This window comes from Pholcus phalangioides, unplaced genomic scaffold (assembly GCF_987345545.1).
Source record: "Pholcus phalangioides strain wild (caught in Gottingen) unplaced genomic scaffold, Ppha-v1.0 ptg000015l_1, whole genome shotgun sequence".
In the NCBI taxonomy this organism is placed as follows: domain Eukaryota; kingdom Metazoa; phylum Arthropoda; class Arachnida; order Araneae; family Pholcidae; genus Pholcus; species Pholcus phalangioides.
The window spans coordinates 92,692,790-92,719,077 of record NW_028301608.1 but is presented as its reverse complement, the minus strand read 5'-3'; the positions used below and the strand labels follow the sequence as shown (position 1 = coordinate 92,719,077).

The window sequence follows — 26,288 nt, the reverse complement described above, 5'->3', positions numbered from 1 at the left end:
AAATGCGCTCCCGATGGGTCTCTGATGTATCATATAATTTAATCATTTAATTAAATCTCTCATATTAACGATTCTGTCTCTCCATCAAGAAACGTCTCATTCGTTTAGTCTATAATTCAGAAGTGGGATGACATAGACATAGATATATAGTGATAACGATGATGCTATGCATATCCCCCGTGCGTTGATGTTTATGAACTAGAGCCCACAATCGGCAGCTTGCAAAGTTTGTCTTCTCGACGACGAAACAAAAAAAAAAAGTTTCTTCTTTTCTACTGATGATTGCCGATTACGTCCGCTGGTTGCTGTTTCCGATGTCACCCGAGGATATCCGAAGTCTACCGAGGATTGCCGAAGAATACTAATCGCTTTTGAGGTTAAAGATTCCGTGGATCTCCGATGTTACCGAAGATATCGATGTCTCCCGACGATTGCCGATGTCACCCGAGGATTCCCGAAGTAGTCTAATGGCTGTTGAGGTTAAAGATTCAACGATATTTCCGATGTTCCAGTGATTCTACGACCTATCCTTGCTGGTGAAAATATGATGATGACTGATGTTGTGATGATTTAGTGCGCGATATTAGTATATGCAGTGCGAGATATCAGTGCGTGTATGATGTATATTATTCTGCGACGTTTCCGATGTGTCGAGGTGTTGTGATGGTGAGAGTGCGCGTGTGATGTTTAAAATTTTGCGCAAACTTTGATTGATCCACAGTGAATTTATTTCACACATTATTATATGGTTCCACGTTTGACGATGCGAGGGTTATATTAGCGCGCAAGTGCGATGTACAAGATTTTGCGCGAATTTCGATTAATTTTCAGTGAATTCATTTTTTTTTATTCATTTCTTTTCGTGTATATGCAGTGAAGTGATTTATTTTTTTATTGTTGCTGTGTAGTGGTGAGTTGAACTATTTTCGTTTCATGATCAGAGTCAATTTAATGCTATATTCCGTATCATTATTTAGCAATAATACCATAGCACTGGTCATTTTCTTTTCTTTTATTATTATTATTTTCTTTTAATATTGCAAGATGTCATTCTTAGCGAAAGCGAGAAAAGGTGACTTGAAAATTCTCGCCGAGGAGCTTGGGGAAACAGTTGATCCCGATTTTAAAGTTGCTGATTTAAAACTATTAATTCTAAACTCGAAGAATTATGAGGAAGAATTTGTTAGGGTCCTTGTCGATACCGTTATAGAAACTAGAATACAACGAGAGATTGATGAGCGCGAGGAAAGGAAGCGTCAAAATGACATGGAGATGAGGAAGCGTCAGGATGAAATGGAGATGAGAAAGCGTCAGGATGAAATGGAAATGAAAAGGATGGAATTGGAATTGGAAAAGAAACGGTTAGAACTGTCTCTAAGTTCAATTGGTGGGGGTCTAGCGAGGGAAAATGATAGTTCATTTAAAGTAGATCTTCATAAATTGATCCCAAAATTTGATATGAAGAATGATATTAGCTTATTTATGACCTCTTTTGAGCGTCAGGCTAAGATCATGTCCATCCCGAAAGAACATTGGGTTACGCATCTCATTAGTGTATTACCATCAGAAATTGTTGCTCTCATTGCCAGAGAACCTGAGCAGGAAGCTGCTGAATATGACTATGTTAAGAAACTTCTGTTGAGACGATTCAAATTGTGCCCTGAACAATTCCGTCAGCTTTTCAATAACCACAAGAAAAGTTCGGAAATTACGTGGAAGGACTTTGGTTTCGAATTGAGAAATTATTTCGAGGAATGGATAAGCGGATTGGGAATAAAAGATTTCGAGGGGCTAAAAGAACTTATCGTGACCGATCAACTAAAACGTAGTGTGAATACAGATGTTCGTAATCATTTCATTGATGAATGGTCAAAAATCACAACCGTAGTAAAGTTGACAGAAATGCTTGATGAATATGAAAGTGTGGTCATGAGCACTTGTAAAAAAGTGTATAATAATGAATATTCAAAAGGCTCTAGACCGCCAACTCAAAACTTGACTCGAGAAAAATTTAACAAAAACAAACCACAGAAAGAAGATTATCATTGGCGAAAGGACATTGATACTGGTAAACCTGCAGACCATAATGCGTGTTATAACTGTTACCAGAAGGGACATTTTTCCAGAGATTGTCCTAAACCAAAAAGGGTGAAGTTCTGTACATCTTGTAAAAAAGAGGGTCATGGTACCAAAGATTGTTCAACAAAACCAAAAAATCTTCTGGTGAACACAGCTATGTTCATGCCGAAAATAAACATTCCTTCTCACAACAAAACTGTTCGTATCAATGAGGTTGAAACTGAAGCTGTTGTAGATACAGGTGCTGACATATCTATGATGAAACAAAATTTTTCTCAAAGGGTAAACGCCGACGTTCGTAATGAGGTTATTTCTCCTATTAGAGGTATTGGTGGTCTTAGTAAACCTCTAGGAATTACAGAAGTGAATGTTGTCATAGATAATGTAGTAATGAAAAGTATTACATTTTATATAGTAAAAGACGATACTTTTGAGGGACCAAATGTACTCATTGGTAATAATGTTATCGATTCACCGGAATTAATCATGATTCGGAAAGAAGGAAAGTCACAGTTCCTTAATATCGATGAGTTTGATAGATTGTGTAAAATTCAGGTCGAGGAAGTATGCCAAATACCAATAAAGAAAAATAGAGTTATTTTGCGTGGATTCTGGCATGATGAAAACAGCGAGCCTGATTCCCGTGTTGATGTTTCTGATGTTATGGTTGCAAAAACAATTACAAGCAATAGACAACCTATTATTTGCGGAGAATTTAAAGTTGGCGATGTCATAAAGGAACAAGAAAAAAATAGGCTGTGCGAATTACTTAATGATTATCGTTCATGTTTTGCGAAAGAACCTGACGAAATCGGATGCATCAATACAGCTGTGATGCACATAAATGAAATTCCAGGAAGCAAACCGGTAGCACGATCTCCATACCGTGCTTCACATTATGAAAGAAAAATACTGCGAAAAATTACAACTGAAATGAAAGATCAAGGAATTATACGAGATAGTATATCGGAGTACAGTAGTCCAGTACTACTTGTTCCCAAAAAAACTGGTGAATACAGAATGGTGATTGATTACAGGCAGTTAAATGCTCAAACCGTGAAAGATAAATTTCCCCTTCCATGTCTTGATGATTTACTTGACCGTCTTTCAGGATTTAGCATGTTTTGCATTCTTGATGCATGTCAAGGATTCAACCAGATCCCAATGGATGATGAATCATCACGTAAAGCTGCGTTTACAACACCTGATGGGCATTTCGAGCCAACTCGTTTATTTTTTGGATTAGCAAATGGGCCTCCAGTTTTTCAGCGTGCGATGTCTGTTGCTTTGGGTGATCTATTGTGGAACACTGTAACATGTTTTGTTGATGATATATTTTTTGGCGCATATGATTTCGATGACATGATGGTAAAATTGAAAAAGGTTCTGGAAAAACTGCAAACAGCTGGGGTGACATTGAAACTATCCAAATGTGAATTTGGTATGCCTGAAGTGGAATATCTTGGTTTCGTGGTAAGCAGAGAGGGATTGAAGCCTGGGCCAAGGAAATTAATTGCTATAGCTGAGTATCCAGTTCCCAAGACTAAAGAAGAACTACGACGATTTTTGGGTTTGACTGGTTTCTTTCGGCGCTTCATAGAACGTTATGCTATCATAGCATTTCCTCTTAACCGTTTACTTAGGAACAATCAGTTATTTGAATGGAACGATGAACAACAAAATGCTTTTGCGATCTTGCGAGAAAAACTAGTGTCACAACCGGTGTTAAAGTTATTCGATCCTCGTGATAAAACAGAATTGCACACTGATGCAATTGCGGTCGGATTAGCAGGTATGCTACTTCAACGTGACAAAAGCAACAATCTAAGGCTGGTGTACTGTGTGAGTCGTAGAACTCATCCTAATGAAGAAAAGTACCACTCCAGTCGTCTTGAACTCATTGCTGTTGTATGGTCAATGACGCGACTTCGACCGTTACTACTTGGCTTGAAATTTACGCTTGTTACCGACTGTTCTGCTATCATATACTTGAACACTCAACGAAATATTAAGCCTCAAATTGCGAGATGGGCTGAACAGCTTAACGAATTTGATTATGAGGTGAAACATTGTCCTGGAAAGAATATGACGCACGTCGATGCTCTCAGTCGTTCACCTGTGGAAGAATGCGAAAATACATCGTATGACGGGATTCGTTCTAACGGTCCAAGCGAATTTAATGTAAATCCCAAGGCATTTTACATTTCCAACGAAAGAGATAGAGTTTCTCTTATTCAGTCTCAGGACAAAGAATTGCAGAAAATTATTTCCGTTCTCAAGAAGCCAATATCTAAACGTACTCATCATGATAAATCTACTATTGATAACTATGAGTTGAATGAAGGTATACTTTATCGCATCGAAGAAATTAATTGCAAGCAACGAAAGTTGTTTGTGATGCCACGAACCATGAGAAAATACCTTGCTGTGAAATATCATGATTTTTCAGGTCATTATGGTGCAGAAAAAGTAGTACAGATGATCAGAGAACATTTTTGGTTTCCAAAAATGGTGAGCTACGTCAAACAACATGTGAGACAGTGTGTGGTCTGTGCATTTACAAAAGCACCGTCAGGAAAGAAACAAGGGAAATTGAACCCTATACTCCCAGGTAAAAGACCGTTTGAAATTATTCACATGGATTTCCTAGGACCATTGATATCCAGTTCTCATCGCAACAAAGAACTTTTGGTCATTATTGATAACTTCACGAAATTTGTTCGTTTACGACCGTGTCCTAATTGCTCCACGAAGAGTGTACTCAAGTACTTTGATGAATTCATCAGTGATTATGGAACTCCCCATCGTGTTATAACTGATCGAGGAACCTGCTTCACGTCAAAAGCATTTGAAGATTACTGTAGTCGCTGTGGTGGTCGAGTGGTTATAGTGCCGGACTCGTGATGCGAGGATCCGGGTTCGAACCCCACAGTGGTGGTCGGCTGAAGTTGGTTTTCTGTGGTTCCCAACTTCAAGGCGCAAATGCGAGCCGATCTCCCCGTTAAAAAGTCTCGCCACAGAGAGCAACAGTCCTACAACGGTAAATCATTCAACCATAACACTTCACTCATAGTTAGTAAAACTGGGGGCAGATGACAGCACTACACATAACAAGCATTACACAGCAACAAACTTTACGTCAGGTTGCACTACACGTACACGCACATTCCCGCATGTACCGATTCGTTGGGGGGTTCCGCGGGGGGGTGTGCATGTGTGGTGTAGCAGTAGTAGGTAGGGGCTCGGGGATCCATGATGTTCTTAAGTCAGCCACCTCGTTGGGCAATTTGCCTGTTGTGGCGTTGTATTTGTATTTGTATTTGTATTTGTAAATTGCATGGAATCAGACATACACTTATCTGTAGTCAAAGGCCACAAGCAAATGGTCAAGTCGAGCGTATAAACAGAGTTCTTATACCTATGATAACCTCGTCTGTTAAAACTGAGTCGCATAGGGATTGGGATCGAGTATTGCCTGAAGTGCAAAGATCAATAAATTGGGCACCCAGTAAGTCCACAGGCAAGTCCCCTTTTGAACTTCTGCATGGGTACAAACCCGAAAGACCCGGTTACTTCCCACCGGAATTATTGCCAACGTCTTCCGAATATGAGTCACCAAACAAATTGCGTGATCAAGCTCGAGAAAATATTCTGGACTCAAAAGAGAAAATGAAAGAGATGTACGATGCTCATCACAGCGTTGCTTTTATATATTCTATTGGTGATGTGATAGTGGTACGACGGTTACCAGAGCAGACCGGAGTAAGCACCAAAACACAAGCAAAGTACCGAGGTCCAATGGTAGTTGCTGGAATACTGCCTTCAGACACATATAAGATCACTGATTTTCGTCAAAGTGGTCAAGGGCGAGGAAGACGAAAAAATTATACAACAACAGCCCATGCATCTCAGATGAAACTATTCCATCTTATTGACGATGAAGATCAAGTTATTGACTCAGAGCTAAATGACGATGATAATGGTGAAGTGACACAAATCAACGATAACCATGTATCAAATGCATGTACACCGAGAGAGGATTATTGCGATCCTGACAATGATTCAAACATAGTGAACCGTCCTAAAAGGGCGAGAAAATTGCCATCATATTTGAAAGACTATGTACTATAAGAGAACTGTCATTATTTTCTGACTTTAATTCATATTATGTGTGTGTTTGTTTATTTTAGTACTTTGTTATATTTTGGCATTTATATTGTGTATCGTGTTTTATAGTTTCCATAATTTATTTTTGCAAGTAGTGTATTTGTTGATATACTCCAGAAAAATTGTGCTGTGCAAAATGATGTATCATGTGAACGAGGACGTTCTAGTAGCAGGGTGGCCGAATGTTAGCGAATACCACCTGCTCTTTAGATGTAGGTGCGTAGCAGAAAGACACCTGCCATGTAGCGGTACTATCATTTAGTATCATTCGATGTTGAAGTGTGAGACCGGACGCATGCAAGAAAATGCGCTCCCGATGGGTCTCTGATGTATCATATAATTTAATCATTTAATTAAATCTCTCATATTAACGATTCTGTCTCTCCATCAAGAAACGTCTCATTCGTTTAGTCTATACACAGATTGATAAACCGGATCGATACACCCGGATTGTCAAATATCCCCATAACCAGAAGTCTGCCTGTGTCAAATCTGGGGACCGAGGAGGCCACGGGAACCTGCAACGCCTGCAAATGATTTTGTCTTCCCCGAACGTCTGTATCAAGGATGCCTTGACCGGAGTAGTAACTGAGACTAGTTGCTCCATCTTGCATAAACGTGACGGTAGAAAGCACATCTTTCATGTAAACATGGCACGACCTTCTCGCGCAGAAACGTTTTAAATAACGCTGTACATTCACTAGCTGTTTTCCACCTATTTACTAGGCGCTGCGTTTCAAAGAAGGATTCTAGAAACCTTGGAAGGAGGGTCCTATGATGAACGAACCTGTGAACCCACACCACACTGTCACTTTTGGGGAAATGCTATGGTTTCTGCGTGTACTCACGTGTGGATTAAGTCGCGTATACACAATCCTCGTGGGTACACAAACTTCCTTTGTATTCGTTAAAAAAACCGATTCCAGGTGGGTCCAGTGAAAACAGCTCAAGAATCGTTCACAACACCGTACAAATTACTGAACAACCAATTGCGAATGCTTTCATTGCATGATCCGAGCGCTAGTGTATATACGCGCCTTTAGACGTCGCCCAGATACGGCTGTTATGGATATTAACGTCGCCATGAAGCGAAAAATGAGCATCTGTCCACAAGATGTTAAAGACCCAGGTGGGATTCTGTTTGATTTTGGAGAAAGCCTACCTCACAAATGTTCCCCTCTGTACGGTATCCGCTGGTAAAAGTTCATGGAACGACTGCAATCTGTATGGGTACAGATCAAGGATTCCATGAAGAATATTGCGTACCGAGGATGGCGGTAAGCCCAAGCGTCACGTGCACTGCTAGTCTCTGCAGCTGATTCGGACGCTAACGCTTCCATTTCGGCTGCAACACGCGGCGAACGTGCCTTCCTTAAAATAAGGTCGTCCGGCTCTGTCTCTAACACGATCATCCAGCCTTCCAGTTTCCTCAAACCGCTGAACAAGCTTTGTGAGACCTGTCGCTATTAAAGGCCCTTTTCCAGGTCTCACATTCTTCTGAACTCGGAATTTACGCAAGGCAATGGTCGCTGATTCCTGGTTCATGTAAAAGAACTTCACCAACAAAGCTGTATCCTTCGCACTCATCAGCATCCTTGTTCACATACACGGTTTACAACGGTGAATTGGTTGTGGATTAGGAGCGCAAGTTCTTATAACCGTCTCATTTGCATATTTCCACCGAAGTCACTCGTAAAAGCGCCACCTATCGGCTGTTTTTGAGTTTTTTCCTGTCTCAAAAAAATTTCCCGTTACCTAGCGATGCTAACTCTGCAAACCGTTTTTTACTTCGGTCATTTTTCCGGTTTTTATACATACTTAAAATTTCTACGGACTTTTTGCCCCCACCCTGTATAATAACGAATACTTCGTATATGCACTTCGTAAAAATTTCTCTAGCCAACTTCTTACGAATTGATACATGAAGAAACATGTTTTGTGTATACAAGATGTCCTGTAAGAGTGCTGAAGTAGCCTTCATCTCATAAACCGTCCATGTTTGAAGTTTCGTGTTATAGGCCTATAAGAATTGTGTTAAAGGCCTGTCTACTGCTTGCGGATAGTCTTTTGGCACATGAGAACGAATCGCATCCGCGAAATGATTTTTTGACTAATGATTGATCGATAATAATTTGATCGTCGTCCGCTACTGAGATATGGATCTTCAGTTGATAAGTGTGCCGCTGTGCGGTCGGGTGCGCATCGTGTCGGGCTCTGATCGTGTAGAGACCCAGATTTGAACATCGTTTGGCGCATAGTGGTGGTCGGCTGAAAAGTTGGTTTTCTGCTTTTTTCCAACTTCTAGACGTGAATGTGAACCCGTCTCCATTTAAAGTCTCCGCAGAGAGAGCAGGCAGACCTGCAACACGATACTGGCATAACATGAAAATTCAAGCACTTTTACCATCTTTACTCAAAATGTAGAAAATAATGGCTATTGAAACATATTGATGAGAATTATAAGAGAGAGAACATTCATCTCTCTCTCTCTCTCTCTTGTTTTGTGTATGTGTTTTTTTAAGAGTAATTAGCTTCGCACTGCTCGTTTTTTTTTCTTCTCACCTTCAGATGTAGAAAAATTCATATCTGCTCAATGCATCTATATATTTGATGTTATGATGAATCAGCAAATGTCCCCCCCCCCCCATGATGAAATTCAGTTATCTTGCAAGATATGGTATCTTCGTAAATCACAGGTTGTTTTGATGCAAGATAAAAATCGGCAATTTTGTTCTTTTATACGTAATATTCACTTACCTGATAACAAAAAATATTTTCGGTTTTAATTTTCCAAACGAAACGAGGGTAGAATAAATTACATTAATTAAAAGTATTTAAAAGTGACCAGCAATATGTTGTTATATATATATATATATATATCTGTCATCTACTTTACATACGAATAAGGAATAGGTATTTTTATATTGCTTGTGCGCACCACCTCTTAGTGGCTTTATTATCCCCCTTCCCCCATTCTTAAGCAGCAACCAGTTTAAATTCGTATGGGCCAAATCGGGGTCTCAGGTCTATAAGAGAGTTTCATGATTATAATTCTATGGAGTTTTCGAGATTAAATTATGTAATTTGGTAGGTTGGTGATTCCCGCCAAATCAGGGCCTCTGAACATCATTTTTCCCGTAGTACATGCCCATGCCGTTGAGACAGCCTTATCAAAGAGCCCTAGGCCAATACTTGTCACCTCCTATTTATTTATTTTCTAATCGATTTAGTTCGTCAAAAATGTAATATTATAAGGTCGATCCTTCTCCCAAATCTCTCAAACTAGAGCCCTCACTCCTCTCCCTCCCACACACACACACATCAAGCGTCTCCGTGCAAGTAATATTCAGGGGACCGACACCCTATTGGGCTGGAATCCCCAGCCTACCAGTTTACACATTTACTCTCGAATATCATGGAATCAGATCTCATAATAATGAAGACTTCCTATGCGCGTGAACCCTCTGGCCAGGGTCTAGATGGGGTTCCAACAGACCGGTAGCCTGAAATTTCGTTCTGGGGGGGGGGGGGGACCAGAGTGACAGAACTGACCCCTAGCACCCCCCCCCCCCCTCGCTATGGCCTTGGGTTTCAGCAAAAGTCCGGATCTGGGAACTTCCAAAAGAATGGCCTAGAACATGTGCAAGCATGTGAGTGACCAAAACAATGTGCAAGCATCTGAATGACTAAAAGAGTGGTTTTAGAGACACAGGTGTACTTGTAGGAGTGGGGGGGGGGGCAAGCGGGTTATAGCACAGGGTAGTGAAATCGAGGAAAGAGCAATAAAAAAAAAATTAGACTGGAATGGGAGAAGGGTGGCAAAAAATTCGTGTACCCCGCAGGCGGCGAAACCATAAATGCGTCTTTGTACCTAATCACTAATTACTGATTCAGAAATTCACGTCTCTCTTGTTTCCAGCTGACGGAGATAAGATAATATTGTTTATTGTCTATTTGCTATTTTTCTTCATATTCCTCGATGATGATGATGTCATATAATGTTCGGGTGTTTGAGATATGAAAAAATATATAATAGAAAAGTTCCAGGGGGTTCAAAGGACAACGATTCGAGCTTATCTGATAACCCGTCGTGGTATATGACTGACTAGCCCGTCGGTAAATGATATCACATTAGAAAGTTTTCATCCGATCAATAAACACAAGGAGAAACGAAAATGTTCGATATCAAGTTCATAACATTGGTCTGCATTTGTTTCCTGAAGACCGTTTCGTCTCAATACGATCCGACTTGGGATTCTTTGGACAAACGGCCTCTACCGCAATGGTACGACGAGGCCAAGATCGGGATATTCCTCCACTGGGGAGTTTTCGCGGTTCCGTCTTTCGGTTCGGAATGGTTCTGGTCCTACTGGCAAATTTCGAAGTCTCAGGATTACGTCAAGTTCATGACTCAGAACTATAAGCCTGGTTTCGCTTATCCCGATTTCGCCAAGCAATTCACAGCCGAGTTCTTCGATCCCAACCAATGGGCTGACATATTCAAAGCCTCGGGAGCAAAGTAAGCATTTTCATTTCATAAAATAAAATAGTACGTAGCGAGAAAAATAAAAATACTCTCGTCTTTTAAAAGTTTCAAAGTATTCTAATCGTGAGTACCATATGACATGCATGTACCATATTTACGGGACTTTCTGTACCTTTCACATTTTTGATATAAATGGGTACAGATAATTCGCATCACTTTTCAAAATCTAAATATTTGATTTTTTTTTTTTTAAATAAAATACATTCTACGTATTTTGCTACAGATTTGCTTCATAATTTTGCTGTAGTAAGTATGAACTTGTGGAGTTTTCGAGTTTACTCCACATAATCTCGGCTTGAGAAGGAAGGCGTTGAACCCCAAAACCTCTCCCTTGCTTACGCCAGTGGAGTTTAGACTCAGGACTGTCTTAGCAGCATCATGGGAACCCTGGTAGATGCCCCCCCCCCGATAATTTCGATCATTTTTTGTGTTTCATGCTATAAATTCACTATTCTATAGAAAGACTCATGAGAAGTCTGGCTTGCGAGCCCATCAAAAGTCCCAACCTGGGAGCTCTTCTCCAGGATATGGGAGGGGGCATGATCAGATCTCATTATCATGGGGAGCCCTCATATACCAGAGAGGTATTCACCTTCTGGCCTTACAATGGTTGGTCCCATGCGTTGAAAAATGGCTGTTTGAACTTCTGTTTTCTGCTAATTGCTATTTATTTCAAGAATGTTGGCATGTTTTGACAGTTTTAGGATGAAAAGGCAATGTCCAGTATTTGTTCGTATTGATTATCTTTCCCCTGTGTATATCGACGAAATGTTCAACGTAGGAAGGTGTTACGTGAACTGACCACATAGCCTACACCCTTCGATTATACCCCGAAAACAACTTCAATTAGTAAAATTCTGATGTAATGTATCGTTATAAGGTCGACCATATTCATTGAAAAAAAAATAAGACAAATATATGAAAAAAAAATCTCTAACATTGTGACATATACATACAATTCTCGCCAAAAAAAGTTGCCAAACGTGAAAGTTATCGCCAGTTATAAGTAAAAGTTGCTGAGGAAAAAAAAAATCACTAAGGGGCCGTTCAAGTATTACGTCATCATCGATGGGGGGGGGGGGGGGTTCCCGATTTGCTGACTTTTGATGATAAGGGGGGAGGGGGGGGTTTGGATAATGCTTACGTCATCAGCCACCCTTTATGAAAATATGAGTTAGGATTCAGAGGGACAGAACTGATGACGAAATTTTGCTGACACGGGGGGGGGGGGGGGGGTCAGCGTTTTGCTGGCATTTGCTGACAAGGAGGGGGTCAAAAATGACTAAAAATTTGCTTACGTAATACTTTAACGGCCCCCTAATAAGCGAAAATGAAAGGCTGCTGTAAATTGGAAGGGTATTAAAATGTGTTTCACAAAAAAAAATCTTATTTATAAACATTTAACTCAAGAATTAATCATTATTATTACGGAAAAAAATGTATAATTAATAATTGAATTATTATTATGTGAAAATTATCTTCATTCACGATTTCAGTTGAAATTACAAACTCAGTTAAACTGAATTGAAAATACAGGATAAACTGGACATAAAAAGTCGGGACCAAAAATACGGGAATATCTTGTGAAATGTGGGTCATTTTCAGTCACCCTATAACCATTCTATTTTTTATATATATAATTACAAAACATGAAAGTTATTTGTGTAAAATCGGATTTATACTTGAATATCAAATTTCAAAATTTAGTTTTTAGGCTACAATTTTATTAAAAAATGAGAAATAAATATCTTTTTCCCATAACATCTGTTTGTAAACAATCCAATGGGAATTTTTTTCCCTCCTCTGCTTATCACTGACGTTATTTTTTCCTCCCAATTCGTCTGAAGAGATAAGTTATCGAAGTTTATCACCCTCGACTTATAAGAAAAACGCATAAGTACACTCGAACGACAGTTGTTTCAAACTCATAGTCTCGCGGTGATAACAGCAGCATCGCCATGTCGAAATATTCGATTGTGATCCTCACGAGTGTGATCCGTTTCGCGACATGCCAATATGATCCGACGTGGGATTCCTTGGACAGAAGACCGCTACCGAATTGGTACGACGAGTCGAAGATCGGTATCTTTCTGCACTGGGGAGTGTTTTCGGTGCCGGCTTTCGGTTCGGAATGGTTTTGGGCGGACTGGCAGTTGACCAAAGATCAAGAGTTCGTTGATTTCATGTCCAAAAATTATAAGCCGGATTTCTCTTATCCCGATTTTGCCAATCAGTTCACGGCTGAATTCTTCGATCCCGACAGATGGGCCGAAATTTTTCAGGCTTCCGGAGCGAAGTGAGTAAAGTTGTTGCAATGTGTACTCTCGATTTCTTCTAGTTCGATTATTTTTAATGACAAGAAAATAAAATAATAATTAAAATTTTCACCAATAGGTAGCGTCACGTTTATGAAATGCGTACATAGAATGCACCTAGATTATGTAGCAAGTTTTCGTTTACACTTGAGAATGTAAAAACAACACAAATGTGTTTGACGTGTGCACCATAAGCGAGGAAATCACCATAAGACTTGCGTAAAACATGTCATTGTTTTTCAAAAAGTTGCGTTTCTAACCTTTGTCAGGGCGTCGCACCAAGCTGAATACATTGATTTGTGTGTGCCTATTTATGCTTTGTGTCGTTTTATTATACAGTAAAAACCCTCTTAACGGACACCCCCCTCAGATGCGGTCACTCCCGTTTTATGGCCATATTATAATTTTCCCCAGTATAATATAAGTATGCATTTCAAACCATTGATTAACGGTAATCCTTCTTTTACGGAAGAATTTTTTTATCCCACCCGTGTCCGCAAAAAAGAGGTTTTACTGTATTATAAGTGTGAAAAAATATCTACTAAACTACTCTGGGGTGCCGCAAAAAAACCATGAATTGGGCAAGTAAGCCGCGGGTGACAAAAGTTACTACTGTGAATTGCTGCTATGAACTACTGTCGTAGTCGATAGCAGATTTCAGTACCTTTCAGCTATGAGATTCTATTTTTTTGATTGTGTAAAATAAAGTTTTCTCCGACACAGTCCCGGTCATTCACAGGGGCAATGGCTGATATTGGCTAAAACCGATAGAGCCTAGACCGTGTTCGGTTTGAAAAAGAAAGAAAGAAAGAAAGACTTTCAGAGAGCGCTAAGTTTTGAAGCCCACCCATGTTGTCTGAGCTGAAAGATGTCATAGTCGCGAGATCTCTACTATCGACTTTGACGAGGGGGGTGCACAACCTTTTCGGTGCGCGGGCCAGATATGCGGCATTTTTGTCGCTCACGGGCAAAGCCGCTTGTAACTCTTAATGCAGCTTTGCTCACGGGCCAGAAAATTGTATGTGTAGTATGACCATATGACCTTTATTTTACGGGACATTTCCGTATTATTTTAGACTTCCCAAATTTTTTTTGAATTTGCCGTTTTCTCTCTTATTTTCAATGAGGCTTGCAAAACCTCCGTGGACAGTCATAGACAATTTATAACAATTTTGCCTCCAAACAAGTGTGACGAAATTAATTATCGTAGAACCTAGCTGTGCATTTATGTGAGTGTACTGAAAGTAATGTGTTCAGTTTCTGTCGTCTATACTCTAGATGGGAAGTGCGAAATTTACCATAGACTTACCACTTAATTACCACTTACCGCGTTTTATACTATTCATTTATTAAGTATTTTTTCCTTTGTGTCTACGAACACTGTGTTCAAAATGATTTTGAAAATTTCAGGTATGTTGTATTGACGAGTAAGCACCACGAAGGTTTCACTCTTTGGCCATCGAAGGTGTCCTGGAATTGGAACGCGCAAGATATAGGACCCAGGAGAGACCTTCTAGGTTTTCTACTTTTTCCTAATTTTTTTATATATATATATATATATTTTGGACTATCCAATATAAATACAATATCCTCTTCTCTCAATTTTTTTCAAATCAACACTTGAGTTATGCGTAAGGGTACCTAAAGCTCAAGTTGTCCAAGTGAAGATACGACACAAATCATTTATTATTATTATTTTTTAAAGAGCATTTTGGCATACAGTAAACCAGGGCTGGCCAAATTCCAAAATAATCTAAACGCCAGAAAAAATTTTTGGAACCAAAACATTTTTACACCGTGAGAAAGGTCCAAAATAATGCTTCTTTTGACTTTTTCATGGTATAGTGACCATCTTTCATGTTGGCAGATATGCTGCTATAAATTCCAAGCATTTTGTGCTGCTCTCAGCCTGCAATTTAGTAACTTCGCAAAAAAAATTTTAGGCGCCAATACCAATTTTTTAGTCACCATGGTGATCTGGCGCCTCGGATTTGTGCAGCCCTGCAGTAAACACATATCAATCAGGAGTTATCATTATTTTTTGCGGTCAGTTTTGGCTCAGGTACGAAGAGGATACTGTACTCCATGTATGAATTTTTCAAGGACACTGTACTCTATGTATGAATTTTTTCGAGGATACTGTACTCTGTGTATGCATTTTTTCGAGGATACTGTTCTCCATGTATGCATTTTTTCGAGGATACTGTACTCCATGTATGCATTTTTTTGAGGATACTGTACTCCATGTATGCATTTTTATAACTATGGATAACTTAATTTATATAATCATATCGCCGTATAAATATCATCACACCTGCTCAACCCATGACCTGCAGGCCAAATGGAGTGAATTTCCTCGGAGTCATCTGATGAGGCACACGACAAATAACCAAACCATTCAAGTGGCCCACGAAAGAGGATCAAATCACCTAAGTGCCCCGTGGCACATTTCCAGATTTCTTCAGGATATTGTGGCGCATTTGTAGATCATTTAATCTGTCAATGGCACATATCCCGATCACTTAAGGGCCGACCCTAAGTACTTTTCTAAATCAATTGAGGGATCTGCGGCACACCCCTAGTCCACTTACGTGGCTTGTGGCATTTGCAGATTGCTTAGGATTTGGCGACGCTCGTCACTCGAGTGGCCCATGGCACGTGCTCCGCGACGCATTAACAGTTCACTTAAACGACCCATTGTATTTTTGAAGGCTTAAATGGCTCTTTGCCCATTTACAAATCATTCTTATTTCCCGCGACACATTTTCAGATCATCTGAGTGACCCGCGGCACACGTTTAGATCACGTGAGTGACATTTCCAGATGACTCAAGTGGCCCGTCGCATTTCATAGATCACTTAAGTGGCTCTTGGCAAGTTTCTAGATCACTTAGATTCTTTCAGATCACCTGAGTGACACGCGGCGCACTTCCGGATAACTCAAGTGGCCCCGACGTGTTTCTAAACCAAGGCAGTAGCCCGCATTCCCCAAAAGGTCGAGTACTCGTGTTGTATACATTTTTTGGAATTTACAGCAGTAATGTGTGCGCTTTTTGTCATTTTTTAGGTGACCTAGCAAACTCCATACGAAACAAGACCGACATCAAGTTCGGAGTTTATCATTCCATGTTCGAATGGTTCCATCCCCTGTACCTTTTGGATAAGAAGAATAATTACGCCACCCGGTATTTTGTTGACGTAAGCATTTGGTACAGATTATAAATTATATATATATATATATATTCGTTACGATCGGTCTGGATTGGACACGGTCAATTTCTGTGTATCTAAGGGTTGCCAGAGACATATACACACAGTATTGTCCTGTATTGTAAAAAAATGATCCGATTATTGTCACGTATTTCAATTTTTAATACATTTCTTTGCTTTTTTTTACAAAAAGAAATTTTTCCATCAATTATAGCTTTATTTAAGTTCGAAATAGTTCGTACTGCAACTGTGCAATCTTTTTTTCAATTAATTTATTGAAACACCAATTCATGTAGAATTCAAGTATTCCCTAGGACATGCATAGGATACTTCCGCACTCCTACAAACGCACCGGATATATGCTCTTGCCCCCTATAAATGCACTGTATGCTTTTGTGTACATTGAAATGAGTTGGAGGCACGTATGTATCTTCGATAATTCCTAGGAATGTCTACAAGTGCTTTGCTTACCTTTAGACACTCACGAGTTTCCTCGTGAGTGTAAAAAAACCATTTGTAAATGCCTACGAATGCTTGTTTTCCTAGACACGCATCTTTCTTGTGTATTCCTAGACACGTATAAGTTTCTTGTGTATTCGTAGGAATGCCTATGAATGCTTGCTGAATTCTAGACATGCGTGTTTCCTGCTTATTCCTTAGACATGCGTCGGATTCTTGCGTCTCCAAAGAGCTGCATAGGAGACTGGCGTGTTCTTGGTAATAGCGTATCCCTAGAACAGTATAGATGTTTACCGTATGTACTTGTGTACCTCTTGAAATGTGTGGGATTTATGCGTACGTCTAGGAATAAGTAAATGTCGTATTTATACTTAGACATTCATATGATGCTTCCTTTTTCCTAGAAGTTCGTAGGATGCTTGCTTTCTTCCAGAAATGCGCAGGGTGTTTTTCCCCCTTGAAAATGATGCGTACAATACTAGCTATTACTTAGAAATTCGTAGGATGCTGCTCTTCCCTAGAAATGCGTAAAAAGCTTGCTTTCTCCTTGAAATGTGTAAGACGCTTGCTTTCTCCTTGAAATGTGTAAGACGCTTGCTTTCTCCTTGAAATGTGTAAGACGCTTGCTTTCTCCTTGAAATGTGTAAGACGCTTGCTTTCTCCTTGAAATGTGTAAGACGCTTGCTTTCTCCTTGAAATGTGTAAGACGCTTGCTTTCTCCTTGAAATGTGTAAGACGCTTGCTTTCTCCTTGAAATGTGTAAGACGCTTGCTTTCTCCTTGAAATGTGTAAGACGCTTGCTTTCTCCTTGAAATGTGTAAGACGCTTGCTTTCTCCTAGAAATGTGCAGATGTTTTTTCCAGGAAAATACATAGGATGCTTGCTTTTCCAGGAAATTCGTAGGATGCTTGCTTTTCCCTTGAAATGCGTAGGATGATTGCGTAATCTTTGAAATGTATAGAAAGAGCGTGTAACTCCTAGAAACGTGTAAGAAGCTCGCGTACAACTTTGTTTTTTTGCGCGAAAATAGCTGAAAAAATATCTGTACTTTTTATTACTTTTAATATTTTTTCCCGCTACTAATGCTTATTTTTCGGGTACCTCTGAATGGCCCGTCTCGTACTATGCATAGGTCAGCAACCACTGTCCTAGATGTTTGCGAAACATCAAATTTCAGCCCAAAATTGAAACTCGATAATTTCTTAGGTCAAAACGATGCCCGAACTGATAGAGCTGGTGACAACTTACAAACCTGAGATCATTTGGTCTGACGGTGATTGGGAAGCCCCAGACACGTACTGGAAGAGCACAGAGTTCCTAGCATGGCTGTACAACAAGAGGTTGGAACATCTGTCACGTAGGCAGATATTGCACTGCTATTTTAAGCTTTCTTTTAGCGTGGCCGTATTTCCAAAAATAACAATTCGCTTTATTTCAGCCCTGTTAAGAATACCGTTGTGGTAAACGATCGTTGGGGCTCCGGAATACCCTGCAAACATGGTGGATATTTCACATGCACGGATAAGTATAACCCGAGTAAGTATTACGTTTTTCTTTGCTGTGTTTGATGCTCAGTTTTATTTTCTCGTATCATTTCAGGATAATTATCTCCCATTCAAAAAATGTTTCCACCACCAGGGCTAACCACATCGTCGTCCTTTGAGCAAGTATTTGGAGACCCTTTCTACGTGGAAATAACACTCCACTTATTCATATACAGTACTTAAATTCTCGAAAATCATAGTACAGATCGAAATATCATGGAGGGACCCCCCCCCCCACACCAAGGGCACGAGGTTACTGGGCAATGACTACTTTGGTCCATGGCCGGTGTTTCCCACAATACGTAGTTGTTACCAATTTGCCGGTTTTTACCTTCTGTTTCGGAAGATAGGGGGCAATGAATGAATGAACGAACGCCAGGGGCTCTGCCACCGGACTTATCCCGTTGCCGAGATCTCTTCCAGCCCAGCTTCGTGGCAGAGTCTGGAACAAGGTGAGTGCACCTAACAGTCTGAGTGTGTAGCTAGTGTTGTGCTTGATATTTCAGTGCTGCCATCTATACTTCAAATTGTGAGTGAACTGTAATGATTGAATATTTGTTAAGTTGTAGGCCTGTTGCTCTCTGTGGCGAGACTTTTAACGGGGAGATCGGCTCGCATTCGCACCTTAAAGTTGGAAACCACAGAAAACCAACTTCAGCCGACCACCACTGTGGCGCCGGCGGGGTACGAACCCCGGAAGATAGGGGGCAGAACTTCACACATGTAGCGACAGCGGTCATCGCGAGATGGTGCTGTGCGTTGCAAGAAGTGTGCGCAGCTACGCCAGATGCAGGAAAAATACTAGGGGTTTTCCCATGGTCTGTTTCTCCGTGGTTTTTTTCACGGGATCTGTATCGCTGTACACGTTTGGTTCCTTGTGCCCTTTTCTTACGTAACTTCAACGTTCAATTCCGACCATGAAAGAAATGTGTTCAGTCATACATAACATGTGTTTGGCAAACCACAAAATTCCTCCTACCTTAAAAAAAAAAATGTTCAAGAGTATCGGAAGCACTGGCGTGTGCACGGAAAGAGAGGATGAAGGATTCAACTCCCCTTCCGTCTCAAGTCAGGATTACAGGATTTTATTGCGGGAAAAGACTTGCCTCCCGGGAAAATTCTGTTTTCGCTACTGATCAGAACTGCTTCAGTAGTGTACTAGAGAACCAGGACGACTGTGGGTGCTCAGATTGAGAATTATGCAGTATAACACATTTAAATTTCTGAATTATTCTTATAGGGTGCTTTATACCTCGCTACAAAGTACTAAGGGTGTTCGAGCACCCACAGCAACCCCTGGCTCAAACGCCACTAATCATGAGCCCCCATATCCTGTAGCAAGACCCTGGAATCTTTGGCGAGCCTCTAGCCAGACTTTTAACGGGCCCCCTACATAGTCAATTCACAGTTTCAGAATTGCAAAAAATCTCGGGCCCGCGCCCTGTAAACCCCAACCTTGTGAGTGTCATGCCACTAATTACGACAGAGTTCGTCTCTTCGGGAGTAAAACAGCAGGAAAAATTGCCTTTATGTTAACAGACGGGCATTGTGGTCAATAAAGTAAGGTCAATGAAAATAATTTAACAATCCTTATTCTCTTACAGAAACCCTGCAGCTGCACAAGTGGGAAAACGCAATGACCGTAGACAAGGGCTCCTGGGGATACCGAAGGAACGTTGATCTTTCCGACTACCTGACCATCGAAGAACTCGTTACGACTCTGGCTCAGACCGTGAGGTAACGTCTTTAACTTTCCTCACAACCCTCAAAAATTCAAGTTCTGTATTCGCATTCTTTGTTATAGATCAGTAGTTTCCAAACTGTGCTCCACGGAGCGCCAAATGCTCCACAACAGATTCCTTGGTAATCCGTGAAGATATTGGCCCTTGGATGGCAGAACTTTTTGTACCTCAGTGTTTCAATGAAGCATGTGATTTATTTACGAAAAATACTTGTTTGTACTTCTCCGTACACAGACTGCTTTTAATTACTCCTCTTTTAATTTTTGTGCATGTATTCAGAGAAATTTCAAATTTTTTGAAGTCATTCCACTCTATTGGTATTCATGTACCTTTACATTTTTTTCCCAACCACTTATTGCAAGAGCATTATTTTGGAGCTCTTCAAATGATATACTATTAAAAATGTCATGTAGCCCATGGACCGCTGCTTTTGCGTCTCAAAATCCCTTGCCATGAAGATCTCCCTCTGGATTTGGCAAAAAAATAAAAATAAAATAAAAAGTTTTTAGGGATCTGCAACATGATATTGTCTTCATAACAACAGCTTAGAAATGCTTATTAACTCCAAATAAGCAGCAAAGCACCGAGTAGTGATCACACCTAATTTTTTTCAGTTACTTCATACTCATTATCCCCAACCAAGTGTGTTTTTAATTAACTGAAAGCTTTTCTACAAGCTGGTTATTGAAATTTTTTTCCATCCTTCTTAGATTTCAAGATAGCACGAAAAAGTACCAAAATTTTCCACCAGGTGGTGTTCCAACATTTCTTATCATTTCGAACGTACTCGTATTGCCATATCACTATGTCACTTTCATGATTCTATCTGTCATATTTCAAGAGTTATTCAAGATTATGTGAAATTTCCCATGATCTTTATTTCTCAATATATTTATAATTTTTCTCCCGGGCATCCCAAAATGATCCTTAGAGACAGAAAATTATTGTAACAGGCTGCGCATATGTCACTGTACACGAGATCTTCAAGAGGTCATAACTTTTAAACGGATGAAGATAGAGTGCTGGAAAAAGTGTCTAGGTATAAATGAATCGGACATGCGCTACACGATAGTAACAACCAAAATGCCACCTGGTGAGGGATTCTTGAACTTTTTTCACCTTGTCTTGACAAATGAACGGGCTTTGAACAAAACTACAGATTAAATTTGTGAAATTCTATTCAATGAGATGGTGGCATATAAAGATTACTCAGAATGTGTACACCGATTGTCAAAATTTTTAACATTTAATACCATGTGCTACTTTCAATCATCGATGTCGCGAAAAATTTTCTCTTTCGCGAAAATTCTTTTATTTCTTCCTTCTTTCCTTTTTTCTATAAATTCCTTCTTTTCTCTTGTTACGGGCCGAATTTCTTTCGATATAAAATTGCAAATTTATAGAGTTGCAAATTAAACCAGTTTGCGTTTTTTTGACTGCAAATGGCATGAAATCTTTGATTTTCACGTTCCTTCAAATTAGAATTTTGTAGAGGTAAGACCTATTATTATATTAATTACAGCTCAATTGAAGCTGATGGTTTTCTTTTCTATATATGTGTAGCTTTTTATCTCCGAAATGCTTAATAAAATTTTATTACTTTTTGGACACCCTCTAAAGCTCTTCCCGAACAAGAGCGAGATATTTCAGCCTGGTGTAGATGATAGAAATACATTCGAGCTTCCTTTCTCTATTATTTCTCCTCATCCTCATCGAGACGCTTTATTGGTAACAGGAGAGAATTGATTTTTCTTTCCTTCACCTCAATATTTTTTTCTCCCTCGCTACGCTTCACGAGTAAAAAAAATGTAAATATCATTGAATACACATGAGAAAGGTGGCTGAGGAGGCAATGAAAAAAACTTGCTCTTCTGATCTTTTTTCACCCTTGATTTACTGAATGTTCAATGAAGATACCGGTTTCAGGGATTTATTTATCAATGGTCAAACTAGATATCTTCTTTTTTTATTTTCAAATCGAACACAACTCAGGTCTATCACCATTTATGGGCGATTTACTACCTAGTGAGTTGCGCCGGAGGTGTAACTGTGTGTGTACTGTCTGAGTGCATATGTAGTGTTGTGTTTGATTTTTAGTGCTGCCATCTATATTTCAGAAAGGAAGTGAGGTATGTGTGATTATTGAATTACATTTGTGCTGTTTGTAGGCGAGACTTTTTAACGGGGAGATCGGCTCGCATTCGCACCTTGAAGTTGGGAACCACAAAAAAACAACTTCAGCCGACCACCATTATGGCGACGGTGGGGTTCGAACCCGGTTCAAATTTCCTATAAAAAGCCTTATGTAAAGGGGTTGAAATATTCACAGATGCGGGTGAGTAGCGCTATCGTTAATTCTGTGGCCCTTTAGTGTATCAACATCGTTTAGGTGTTTTCAAAATTAGTGCTCCACGATTGAATTTTCTCTGAAAATGTGCTCCGTAATAACATAAAAAGTTTGGAAACCACTGTTATAGATGGCTCATACGGAGCTGATGTTATAGATCGCTATTTTGCCAAACCAAGACGGCATGCTTCATCTGGTGAATATACAGCATGGTCCAGAAATCTACCGCCGAAATGAGAGAGGCGATTCCCTACCAGTTTTGCAAAGGAAACCTAGGGTCTCAAATGACTTTTTGGTCGACGCATGTCAACATGGAATAGAATTTAAGCCAATGGCACAAAAAAGGGAGAAAAAAAATTGACTTAAGTAACACTCGGAGAGCAAGGGGAAAATTTCATCCTCCTCACATACGCACGCGCACGCGTACACACACAATATACAGTTAAAGGGGGAAAGGGACGGTGTATTCTTTCTTCTGTCCCTCCGTTAATTGCCTCCAAGAAATTTACCGGTCGCTGCTAATGATGTGATGAGGTTACCATATTTTGGCGAGTTTTGAAGTGGGGGTATTTCACGTATTCCCGAAAAAAGCGGGTTGTGCCCCTGGATTTCATTAGAAAAAATTGTTTGTCTTGACGTGTACCACGAAAGAACCCTCTCAGTTTAGCGACAGTGCTGTGGGGCACACTGTAGGCAGCTTGAAACATTATTTGTGATTTGATAACGGTGATAGTAACACAGCCATTTTTTTCTCAAAATTCTTGCAGCTGCGGTGGCAACTTACTAATCAATGTAGGACCGACAAGTGACGGGAGAATCATTCCAGTTTTCGAAGAGAGGCTCAGACAGTTGGGCTCTTGGCTGAAGGTGAATGGAGAAGCTATTTACGGGAGCGTCCCGTGGAAATACCAGAACGATACCGTTGCCTCAGATGTCTGGTAAGAGGCTTTCATTATTCGCATATTCTCTTGATATTGTACCTCTAATTTTCAGTAAAAGTCCGTTATAACGACAGTTCAAAATTAGAGCAAAAACTGTCGTTATAACAGACTTCTCGTTTTATATATACAGTACAGTACACTGTAGAACCATATAAACGCGGAAAAAAAACAAACTAGATAAATTTAGTTTTCTTCTTCCTTTTATTTCAAACTACTTTTGCCGAAATATGAATCTAGACGTAACTGTTTCTGCATACACACAATGTTGATTGTATAACAAAATTTTGCACTTTGTTGAACACAACAGTTTTTGCAACTGTGGTATTCGCTGCACTATAAAAATGTCTGATGTCATTTAAGGCAGAGAAAATGATTAAGACCTGTTTAAGTTGTATGTAGTAGTATGTATGTATGTAGTAGTTATGAATGGGGTGAAGAGATTTTTAAAAGAAAATTCCATTCTTTTTCCAGTTAATTTTATGTATAAATTTTTAAAGAATATAATTATAAATGTATAAAGTGAAAGGAAAATATGCTTTTCAAGAATTTCAGTTGCCGTTATAGTGAATGTGTTCCGAGATTTTCATTTATAAATAACTCGCTATAAGCGGATATTTTTGTATCTTTAACACTCGAGAATCATTTATGCTTTTTGACAATCACGTGCGAATTACGCGTAATAGACAGAGATCCTCGTTATAACGGGCTTTTTCTGTATTCACATGCGTACGGGAGGGGGGGGGGTCTCGTAATGGACTGGCGGTTTTCAAAAAACAGTATAGGAGGAGTGTCATTGTGGCAGATTTCTGGAACAGACAGCAGAATCGATTTAGCAAAAATTGAACTTTCAGTAAAGACATTAACGACAGAAATGCTGAGAACACATTCTTCCGTGGGGGTCAACGTGCTGATTTTGCGGCCATCACCTGAGGCGCTCTGGTACAATGTCTCATCATTGTCCACCTGCGGGTCACCGAAGTGTGACTCAAATGATTTAGATAAATTCCGCGGACCACTTAAGTGATGTGCAACCAACCGCAGGTCACTTACGTGATCTGGAACTGTGCCGGGGGTAACTTAAGTTATGTGGACCTGCACCGCGGGGAGCTTGAGTGCTCTGGAACCATGTTACTAACATTTCACTCAAGTGATCTGTAAATGTGCTGCGTGCCGCTTAAGTGATCAGGAACTGTGTCGCGGAGGAATACACCTCTTAGTTCATTTTTACAAAATTAGATTTGAGGTCACGGGCTACATCAGATGAATCCGAGGGCTATATTTGGCCCGCGGACCCATGGGTTGAGCATATGTGGTCTAAGCCATGATGAGAATTTTAGTGCAAACCAGGACCGCAAATACGTAGATCCTTTGTCAGACGGGGCAAGCATGCATTTTGACTAAAACGTGTAATGCAGAAAGAGCAATTTGAGGTTGAATTCGGCGCTCCTGCTAGACCATTTCCCGGGGCACAAGACCAGCCTGCTCTTCTCCTTGTTTAATCACTGGCGCAAACCACACCTTTGTTGGCGGTTAAACAATTGATTGGTTTTTTGAATAAATTTTTAAAATATATCCAGGACTTCTCGCCTACCCCGAATGTTTCTAAAGTCAACAGTTATATAGATATCCGCCGAGCAAACAATTTGTTTGAATATAACAAAACACACTCAGTTATTTACTCTATATACATTTTTCCTCTTAGGTACACTTCGAAGCTCGCCACCAACCAGCAGCGCATCGTTTATGCGATCGTCCTCTCGTGGCCGAAGAACAACGCCCTGACACTGGGATCACTGGAGCTCCCTGACGGGACAGACATATACATGCTCGGAGTCAGCGGCCCGTTGTCATGGGCCACAACAGCGTCGAACTACATCACGATCGATTTCCCACTTCTGACGCCCGATAAAACCACCACTCAATGGGCGTGGGTTCTGAAAGCTGTGCTTGCGTCATAGTGTCTGTACAATCGATGGCAATCATCATAGTTATTGCTACCGTCACCCATCGAAAAGTAAAGATGCTAATTATCAAGAACGCTATTGGATGAATTATGATGACCACCAGACGGGAGAATGACCATAAATAGCCGTTTCTTGAGTTATTCAACGGATTATATCAATTGTTTTTTCCTATTATGATACGAGTATTGATGATTATGAAGGAATAGTTTGAAGGAGGAAATTAAATTCACTCGTTGTGAGTATTTATTGGTGTTCGTATATACAGAAAAGAATAATAAAATTTTAATTATAGCTCTATGCGTTTTCATTTTATTTTCTGGGATGATTCTAGAACAGGGGTCTCCAACCTTTCAGACAGTGCGGGCTTAACTGGAATTTTCCATGAAGCCCGTGGGTCGCGAATTCGTATTGAGGTACGCAGGCACGTGACGTAGATATGTACGTCCTTTTAGAGATTTTGGTACGATATTTTGGTAATACACAAACTAAAACATGTAAGGATGAAGATGGGAGGGGAAAAAAGACAGTGCTCAAAATACTCTTCCGTGTATTTTACAACAAATTTAATTACAGAAGTTGTGAAAATCGTAGTCTTTCAAATGGTGGTCCCAAAAAAAATCAGTCACGAACAAAAATAGCCAGTCTTTGGTGCACTCATTTTTTTCCCTTTTTATCAGTGCTTCCTGCTATTCGAGGTGCGATTGCGAACCGGTCTCCCCATTAAAAAGTCTCTCCACAAAGAGCAACAGACCTAACAATAGTAGAAATATTCAATCATTACACTTCACTCACTTCACTTCTGAAATATAGATGGCAGCACCGAAAATCACGCACAACATTACATACGCATTCAGACTGCTAGGTACACACACTCACACTTCCGGCACAATTCACTCGGTAGTACATTGCCCGCCGCTGTGGTGGTCGAGTGGTCATAATGACGGACTCGAATCGCGAGGATCCGGGTTCGAACCC

General features: G+C 40.1%; 1 protein-coding gene across 2 annotated transcripts; it reads left to right on the top strand.

Annotated features, from left to right (window-relative positions):
* The first annotated feature begins 10,371 nt into the window (after window positions 1–10,371).
* Fuca (alpha-L-fucosidase) lies at window positions 10,372–25,604 on the top strand. Of its 2 annotated transcripts, none has more exons than XM_089244798.1 (8): window positions 10,372–10,765; window positions 14,518–14,624; window positions 16,174–16,304; window positions 17,982–18,115; window positions 18,214–18,311; window positions 19,924–20,056; window positions 23,176–23,346; window positions 25,052–25,604. In XM_089244798.1, exons 1-8 carry the CDS (start codon window positions 10,422–10,424, stop codon window positions 25,305–25,307), a joined length of 1,374 nt encoding a protein of 457 aa, XP_089100924.1. In that variant the 5' UTR covers window positions 10,372–10,421; the 3' UTR covers window positions 25,308–25,604. The 2 variants fall into 2 exon arrangements, with proteins under 2 accessions (XP_089100924.1, XP_089100925.1); XM_089244799.1 differs by lacking the exon at window positions 10,372–10,765 and adding an exon at window positions 12,695–13,088.
* Window positions 25,605–26,288: the final 684 nt, after the last annotated feature.

What these genes read in the sequence shown, in the direction of transcription:
- Fuca (XM_089244798.1), top strand. Translation starts at nt 10,422, where the DNA reads ATGTTCGATATCAAGTTCATAACATTGGTCTGCATTTGTTTCCTGAAG. An exon ending in ACCCAGGAGAGACCTTCTAG is followed by an intron (nt 14,625 to 16,173) that starts GTTTTCTACTTT and finishes GTCATTTTTTAG; the next exon opens with GTGACCTAGCAAACTCCATA. An exon ending in CACGGATAAGTATAACCCGA is followed by an intron (nt 18,312 to 19,923) that starts GTAAGTATTACG and finishes ATTCTCTTACAG; the next exon opens with AAACCCTGCAGCTGCACAAG.